At 38.3% G+C, this 9,213-nt stretch overlaps 1 protein-coding gene across 6 annotated transcripts in view; it reads right to left on the bottom strand.

Moving 5' to 3' along the window:
- Nucleotides 1-9,213, bottom strand: part of PLCB4 (phospholipase C beta 4) — a 194,689-nt gene that overhangs the window by 33,050 nt on the left and 152,426 nt on the right. For all 6 annotated transcript variants that reach the window (XM_035901740.1, XM_035901741.1, XM_035901739.1 and 3 more), the window contains 4 exons: nucleotides 6,254-6,342; nucleotides 5,675-5,825; nucleotides 2,924-2,973; nucleotides 2,737-2,802 (listed from right to left, as the gene is read on the bottom strand). In XM_035901740.1, coding sequence (XP_035757633.1) covers nucleotides 2,737-2,802; nucleotides 2,924-2,973; nucleotides 5,675-5,825; nucleotides 6,254-6,342 — 356 coding nt within the window. The remainder of the gene's footprint in view (nucleotides 1-2,736; nucleotides 2,803-2,923; nucleotides 2,974-5,674; nucleotides 5,826-6,253; nucleotides 6,343-9,213) is intronic.

Genomic DNA, 9,213 nt, shown 5'->3' with positions numbered 1-9,213 from the left:
TAGCCCCCCCCAGCCCCCGCCACACAAACCCAATACATCCAGTATTCACTACAGTTTGTCCTGCCTTTAGTTTCTATATGCTCTATTATTCCCTTACAATCCTTCAGAATTTCTTTAAAAGCATTGTCCTGTCTTTGCAGAGCTTTATATATGTACCTTTCACCTGATTCTCAATCCTGAGTAAAATCTCAACTCCCAACTATTCATAATTTTGTGAAATCAAAAATCCTGCATTTTTTCTGCAAGCCAATAATCTGCCATTAGGGAATGGGCAAATTTAATTTTAGTAGTCACAGACTGGCTGTCTAGTAATGGTGATACTAAGACCAGTGGTCTTCCCACTAACCTAATGATCTCTATCATACTTAGACTAGATATTTTATTTTTCCTACAAAAAGTGAAAAAAGGAACCGTGAAGACTGTACCTTCACCTGCCCAAACATCCTTCTAGATTAATAACACTGCCATCAGAGAGTGAAGTCACAGTATGGAATGGGTCTCTGTGTGTGTGTATACTGGATATTACAGCTGTAAGAAGCTATGTCATGTAGGAAGAACAAATTAATTGTGCTGCTGGAGTCAAAATGGCTGAAACATTGAACAGAAGTAACTAAAAAGAAAGATAGCATCAAAGAAATACACAGGGAGAGAGCATTGCATCCTGAAAAGACTCGCACTAGTTAATTTTTTTATTAATCTGGAAATGTGGGGTCTCTAACAGTCCTATACCCTGAGAAAACACTCTGCCAGCCAGCATTTCAGGGGAGCTGCAAATACATCTCTACACTGAGCAGCTGTTGTCAGTAAAAGGTATCCTTACTGCTGTCATCTTCCTTAGCTAGCTCTGCCCAGGGCCACCAGATTAGCTCCTACGCCACTTAGGTCAGAGCTCCTTCCTCTCAACCTGCTCTCTCTTCCACACTTGTATGCATTTGTCTCCCATAACACATTTTCCAAGACCAACTTTAGATGGAGAAGTATTGGACAACATGAACAATTCCTTTCTGTTTACTTATTCCTCCAGAACTCTGGACTGTCTGTGGTTAAATGAGAGCCAACCTGTTTCTGGAACTTTTAAGTTTGGTCTGCTTAATACACAGGCTTTTTCAAGCTGATCATGGATAACTAACTGCATAGCGCTCCTGCTCCATCCCAGCTGAAAAAATGCATTGAAAACAGTGATGAATACACCAAGCACTTCCCTGAGGTCATCTGTGAGCTAATATGGTTACATTTTTCTGTGCAGACTCTCCTCTCCAAATTCAAGAAGTCCTTACTGGAGCCTTTAGCAAGGCATGGTCTAGACAGGCACTTTCTTGCTAGGACAGACTTGCACTCTATACTTAGAACCAGCAGGACTCAGGTTGGCTCAGACCCAAAATAGCTGTACTTGAGCTAATGCTGAAAGCTATTCTGAGTACACAGCATTTTCAGATTGTGGCTGGCAATTTTTTCCTCAGATTAGAGGAAGCAAGTGCAAGCCTGAGCAGATGGATCAATTTTTTAACATTAGCAAATGCAGTCTTGGCTAAGATATCCTTACACTACTGTGGGTCACACCTATCAGGGACCTAGATCATTGAGCATGGCTGTTTTCTACATAACCATGGTACCACTTGCAAAAAGCTGCTATAGCAAACTGCTGTGTGTTGTCCAATGAATAAGAAAGTAATATTTAAAAATAAGAAGCCCCCTAAAAGATCAACCCTATGAAGGTCTAGAAACTGTCCATGCCCAGAAGCGTGGATGACAGACACATTTTTCTTGAGCATGGGCTTTTCGCACAACACTAAAATGGCGAAATCACCCATTTTCTTTCTGCATAGAGTCAGTAAGGAGTCTGAAATGTAACTATTTAATTTTCTCATACTACTTTTAATACTAAGAGACCTGCAAAAGTGCCAATTATTGAAAGTAATTTCTTCATACTTTGTTGAACATAGAGTCCCATGCCCAAACAACAGCCATGAAAATAAACACAAAGACTGATATTAAAAATGCCCAGGAAACTACATTACATCAGATCTGCAATGAAATCTGCAGTCAAAGAGAGCATGAGAATAACTGCCCCAAAAGCCCAGAACAGATTTGTATGTATTGCCAAAATTCAGAACTTAAGATGCTTTCTTCACTTGTTACGCCTCTTTCTGTAACAAGAATGGTTTTCTAATGATAAAGGGCAGGAGAAAATTAGCTGTGATTTTCTAATGAATATTTGTGATAGTGTTGTATTTGGGACTTCACTGCCAACAGTACCATGCAAAAAGCTGACTATAGAGTGGTTAAGAAAGATATAAGTGAGGAGAAATAGGGCATTTCATTTTTCAGTTACGCATTCCATTTCTCTTCGGCGATTTTGCAGTTTCTCCAGTGCCTGTCTTTGACACAGCATCCTCTCACATCATCACTGGCTTTTTTTTTCCCAAGCTGCCTGTCAATATGTCATGCAAGAGGGAGCTAGATAAAATCATTACCTAAAAAAGGTGAGCTTTGGATGCTTATATGGGTCAAACAATGTGCACTGAAACTCAGGAAGACATACAAACGGTGGCTAAAGGGAGAATTTGCTCACTGGAGCATATTTCACTACATTTAAAACTCATATGCCTTTCTTGGTGGTCCAACTACTGTTCCTTAGTTTTTCCCTGCAATTTAATTAGGAGCTGTCTGCGCTAGTGAATTCTGCAACTTTTTTCAATTAGTGTGTGTTGCTCAGAGAGCTCTTCATGATCATACCTTTGCGTGTTTCTTCTTTAAGGCATTCAGCTCTTTCTGCTGTTTCTTTAAATGCTTTATATAAGCCTACAAAAAGAGAAGTTGGATCATTTTTTCTGTGGTCATCTTGGCTTTAACCAGATAAAGTCCTGGTTACATAAAAAAAATAATTAGAAACATATTTTGAAAAGTTTGTGTCCATACTTACCTTCATTTGCTTTAAATCTTCTATCTTCACTTGAGGAATAAGGTCTATACCTAGGAAGGTATTGAAACAGTTTATCTAAAACTTCATACATAGTAATGTATCTCATACTTTTAAATTTGAGTTTTACCACAGAAACCTACATTTAAGTTAGCAACTAACTCATTCATGTTTTTGACCACAAAAATAATAGCAGTTTAGTGAGAAAATTATTCATCAAGATAATAGCTAAGATACAGTTAATTTCCTTTTCAAATGTGCTGCTCAATCAATTGCCTTGTGAAAAAAGAAATGAATCAATGAGAGTATTTTAGTCAAAACACAGCAATCTAAGAAGTGAAAAAGCTCCTTTGCTGAAAACACAGCAAACCATTTATGTACATTAAAACTGAACCATGCAAACTTCAGAATTTTGGTCCATAGCTGGAGATTTTTCTGGCACTGCTCCTTTCTAGGAGGAGGCTTCTTGGGTAAGATTCTACATGACTGCATAGAGAGTTAACTGAGGTTAGGCATACTACTTCTCCTCAATTTAAAACACAAAAATCATAGGAGTGAAAATTTACCTGCAGCCTGTATGTTAACGGAGGTAAAATTTGCATTTTGGTTAACATCAGGCTATGAGAAAAGGCGAAACAGTATACTCCCAGACTAAAGTAGAGTTAAAAATCAAGGAGAAACACAAAATCATTAAGTGAAAATTCTAATGAAAATCCAATATATCAAGCAAATCTGTCATACAAGACTAACAGTACTGTTTAGATGAATGAAAATACATTTTGATCACCTGAACTGCAGTGCAGACAAAACCCAATCTCATTTAATGTTTATGCTTTAATAAATGTTTTGTGACATGTTACGACTTTTTTAAACTACTAAGCACATCCTACATGTAATCATTAATAAAAATGTCAATACAATGCCCTAAGAGTTGTAACACATAGGTTTGTTTCTGAGTTTTTACAAAAAAAATGTTTGCCTGTACATAAATACACTGCAAACGTATTTAGTTAACTGCTCTTAATAAAGTCTGTGGACTATAAGATTCCCCCTGCCTTGAAAAGGACAGTCTGCCTTTTAAGGTGAATTTAACTGGAAAATATTTAGATGCTGTAAAAGGGCAGGGGGAAGGCAGGCAATCTCCTTAGGGAACACAATTTTTTTATTTTCTTAGAAGCATAAGATTTTGCTCAATTATATGGTATTAACATTAGTCTACTAAATGAGACTAGAACAGGATTTAGGCACAGAGAGAAGCTGAAGTTTTAAAAACCACAAATCACATAACTATTACTAAAAGTCAGAGAACAAAAAAATCCCCGACATTCTTGTGCATTTGAAAGCCTTCCCCAGGCACCCTATCTTGCTGGATACGTACTTTCTAATAGCAAGGTGAGTTGCATATTATAACAATGGTAGAATTATTCAAATCTTAAAAGATCAGAGAGACAAGTAATACAAAACAAGGATTGTTACATGGGATATAAAAATGAACAGCTCTATTTTAACGTGCAAGAATATGGATAAAAATTGTTGCAGGCAAGAACGCCTAAGTACTGAAATCTCAGTTTAAGACCAGGGCTGCACCAGGCGTGCTGTGTTCCCAACAAACTTCCTCAGGATTTTATTTTAAAATGCAGACTCATTTACTTTGTTTACCAGGTCTGACTCCATGGCAAACAGGAATTAGTTGCCAACCCCAGCAAATTTCATGCTTAATTAATGCACAATAAAACTAATACTTGTGCATCTTGGTGATGATACATGAAATATGAAAACACCTCACTGCATAAAATAATCTGAGTTTTACACCAGGGAGGAACTCTGAAAGAGTTCAGGTGCCAGAGACGACCTGTTTTATTGCCATAAATGACTCCAGAGGAATGGCATCTTGTTTCTCAAGAGATGCCTTCACATGTGTCCATTCAGCCATGTCTGCTTAAATTTAAGAACAAGAGCAGTCAATGCTCCTTTTCACCCCTATCAATGCCTTCGGGCCAAGGTGGATGAGAGTGAGTGAACCAGATTCTAATCCTTGTGGCCCATTAACAGAAATATTTATTGTGTTTCATTCAGCTGTACAAATTTGTTTCCTTGCTTAATCTTTATTACCTGTGATGATATGTGAGAAACAAATAATCCCATTTGACTCTATAGGATGATTTTGTGGAGTGAGGAAAAAAAAAAACTTATTCATGTATAAATGAGCACATTTAATATGGATTTTTTTTTTTTACAATAAACATGCCATTTCCATAATCAGTATTCAGAGTAAAACCACACATTGAAAACATTTCTAATTGTTGGGAAATCTCTACAGAATCCAATGAATTCTAAATACCTTTAATTACTTAAATCTGCAACTCTGCCAAGGGATTTGTGGAGGGAGAAAAAAAAGCAGAAGAGTTTCTGTAGAGTATACCAGGAAACAGTCATTCCTATTGGTGTTCCTCCAGTAGACCTTTAGTAAACTACTCCCAGAGTCATGCAGGTTACCACTATTGGCAGTAGGTATACAGCTACACAAAGAGGTCACTTAGTAAAATAAAGCTGTATTGTCTTTATGCAGTCTTTATTTGGTAATATACAAAATTTATTTGCAATTAGACAACAACTACTCTCAATGGCAAAAGAAATTACCTTCTAAAAGGGTAAAAGTGAATAGAACTACAAAACTAAAATTAAGTAGAGTACTTCTCGGTGACTTTCTGAATTACTTCGGAACTTAGGGAGTGGCACATGATTTTTGTCTACCTTTCTTAGCATCAGTCCCCGATCCAAAGCCTGCGGTGGTACTTGGTCGAAGTTCAGAGCTACTCTGAGGCGTTACATTGGCTTTGGCATTATTGGCTTTGCCTTTTCTATCATTCTTTGAAGTGTCATTTGGTACGTCAGCTATATCACTCTGAAAGAAACATTCACATAATAAATTAATCGTTGTTTTACCTGTAGCATAAAAGTTGGGGTATGGGAAACTTTTGAACTTGCTTACTTTAAACATAATAAAAAAAATTGCAACATACTTTCAAACAACACTGCTCAGTAAAGTATTTGTAGCCTATTTTAAATAGCCACCTACTAAAATATGGCTCCTTTCTCATTTCTTAAAATTTCTACTTCTAAGGGATATGTTAGTATGATCTGTGAAAAGTCAATTAGTGAATGGTATTGAAGTACGTGTTAACTAACATAAGACAATGTATTTCACAGCAAGACAAAGAGGCTTATATTGGAAAATGAGAAATGATTACTGTAACACACATCCAGTTTACTTTAAATAAAGGACATAGCATGAACATAAATGGGCTGTGTTTGTCATTCAGTTCTACTTACAGTTTCAATACCCATAGCTCTCATTTGGTCTGCTCTTTTTTCTGTGATAGACAAAAATTTCTTTGGATCTGATAAAGCATCGACAATATCTGTAAGACAAAAACAATCATATTTTTATGATCTTCAGAGGCATTTGGAAATTAATCTTTTACAAGAGCTTTATTCCACCCCTGTTGTTACGAGCCATGGCTTGCAACAATAGTCCAACTTTCCATAGTGAACTTGGCAGGACTGAAAGCGATCATCACCACAATGCTTGAGCACACCAGGAACATGAATCAGTTTATAATGCACAGAGGAAGAGGTATTAATCCAGGTACTATATTTAGGAAAAACACGCTGACTCCATCAGACCAAAGTTACCCTAACTTACTCCCAGTTGATGACACTAGAATTTGAGACTAGAATGGGATCTCCTGAGCAGCAAAGCACTAACAACTTTGTCTCTATTCGAGAGGGTGCTGACTGACTTGGGACTGCAGGCAATTGTAGAAAATGTTGTTATATTTCCTAGCTAAATAGCAGTTTCAGATGGTGGTTAAAGCTATCGGGGAAATCTGTTCTCACTCGCCTTTGTGATGCTCCATGTCTGGAATGTGACAGCCTGTGAAATGGCTTCTCTGTGAACCATAATGACCAATATCTGAATTTTGCACACGCCACAGTACTGCTAGTGGTATCATAGCGCTACCCAGCACTGGATTCCATATAGATTATTAAATCTGTTTTCCATATGCAGTGATAAATGTGCAAGCACGGGTTTACAGGAAGACAAAGACACATTAATCTTTACCTGCATATTGAATAATCCCTTTCCATGCTTAATTTCAAAGAATTCACAAATGGCAAAGGAGGCCCTCCACAGCAAGAAATTATTTACAGATTAAGCTGATTCAGCACCTACAATAATAACGCATTCAGAGACCACAGCAGTGATCTGTTTTGATGATCCCTCTGAAACTTTAACTTCAGGATTATGGAGAAAAAGGTCACTGGCCTCAGTTAATAAGCCTTCCTTGTCAGAGCAGTAACTTACAGAAAGGAAGTCTGAACACTGCAGCCCGACTGACTCATTATTCACTGCAAAATATTGTCATTTAATTAACTCAGGTCTTTTGTCATGACCATTAGGACGACCACGGACAGCACGTCACTTGCAAGGAAGCGGTTTCTGTGCAGAATGTTGCAAAGCCCTATTTTTGGCTGCTTATGAGTAAAAGATAAATGCTTCTATACCTTTACATTCTAGATGGTCTCACTACCATAATAGGCCATTATTTCTGCAATGACACTTCTGACACTCACAGTTTTCATCATCATTTGAATCTTGCCCACCTTTCATGTCATCTCTTCATCCATTTTCCAAGTTAGCTTACAATGATGCAAGACAGAGAAGCTGGTCCACTGACCAGGTCTGCTGGGTCAGCTTTGGGAAGAAGCTTGCTGTCCTTCCCATGCAAACTAGGGGCTGGACTACAAAATCTCTCTTCCAACCTAAGTTGTTCTATGAAGTGTTCCTCTGAAGTCACCGGATTAATTTCTCAAGCAAAAAAAGTACAGACAGGGCTCCCATTCCAACAAAAGCTGTATTAAATACATAGCATTACCCTCAGCAGTTCTGTTCATCTACACAAATACACTTTCTCCAGTAACTGTTGTGACCCGAGGATGTCTTCTGAAACTTATTTCATATAAAACCACATAGAATATATTTTCAGCCATAACAATGGCCTTGTAGCTCAGCACCAGCTGTTTCCCCTTTCCCTGACTTAGTAAGCATGACTTTTTGTCCTTGGCACGCACTCTTCAATGAAAAACCAGGACTACCCTGCTGTCGTGGTTTAACCCGGCTGCCAACTAAGCACCACGCAGCTGCTCACTCACTCCCCCCATCCCTCAGTGGGATGGGGGAGAGAATCAGAAGGGTAAAAGTGAGAAAACTTGTGGTTTGAGATAGACAGATTAATAGGGAAAGCAAAGGCCACGCACGCAAGCAAAGCAAAGCAAGGAATTCATTCACCACTTCCCATGGGCAGGCAGGTGTTCAGCCATCTCCAGGAAAGCAAGGCTCCATCATGCATAACGGTTACTTTGGAAGACAAATGCCATCACTCTGAACGTCCCCTCCTTCCTTCTTCTTCCCCCAGCTTATATACTGAGCATGACATCATATGGTATGGAATAGCCCTTTGGTCAGTTGGGGTCAGCTGTCCTGGCTGTGCCCCCTCCCAGCTTCTTGTGCACCTGGCAGAACTGAGAGCTGAGAATTCCTTGGCCAGTCTAAGCACTACCCAGCAACAACTAAAACATCAGTGTGTTATCAACATTCTTCTAGTACTAAATCCAAAACACAGCACCATACCAGCTATTAGGAAGAAAATTAACTCTGTTCCAGCAGAAACCAGGACACCTGCTAACATGATGCGTCATTTGAAAATGGAACCTGATTATCATGAGCTTCAAGGTAAAAATGACTAACATGTTTGGGAGAGTGAGACCTTTGTAAATTGTATTACTAACCATACAAGCACATCACCAAAGGCTCAGCACTTCTACAAGGGGAATGTGACTCATCACTGCTTCTCACTTTGTCATTTGTCCTCTGCTTACGTTTTTCTTTCTCCCCAGTGAGGTAAAGTGGGGGTGGGGATCAGCGTTTTGTAAGAGAATCACAATTAAATATAAAACTAGGAATATCACTGGAAGAGTACATTAGAGAGGACTCTAACCACTAACCTAAGTAGCTGTGCTTACTTACATACAGACTTCTATTATAGAAGCTTCTCTTTGAAGAATGCTACTTCATTTGCATTTATCTGCACCAGTATTGTGTTTTATTTGGAACAGAGTAGCTGATGCAAATAAATTACTAAGGTATATGAAAAATAAAATTATGCATCTTCTAAAGTCTGCAATGCATTACCCATTCCAGTTATTATTTGGTGCAAGTTTTTAAATCT

This window comes from Egretta garzetta, unplaced genomic scaffold (genome assembly GCF_000687185.1).
Source record: "Egretta garzetta isolate BGI_Z169 unplaced genomic scaffold, ASM68718v1 scaffold419, whole genome shotgun sequence".
In the NCBI taxonomy this organism is placed as follows: Eukaryota; Metazoa; Chordata; class Aves; order Pelecaniformes; family Ardeidae; genus Egretta; species Egretta garzetta.
Note: the sequence above shows the minus strand (reverse complement) of the source record. Positions and strands in the feature narration are given on the sequence as shown.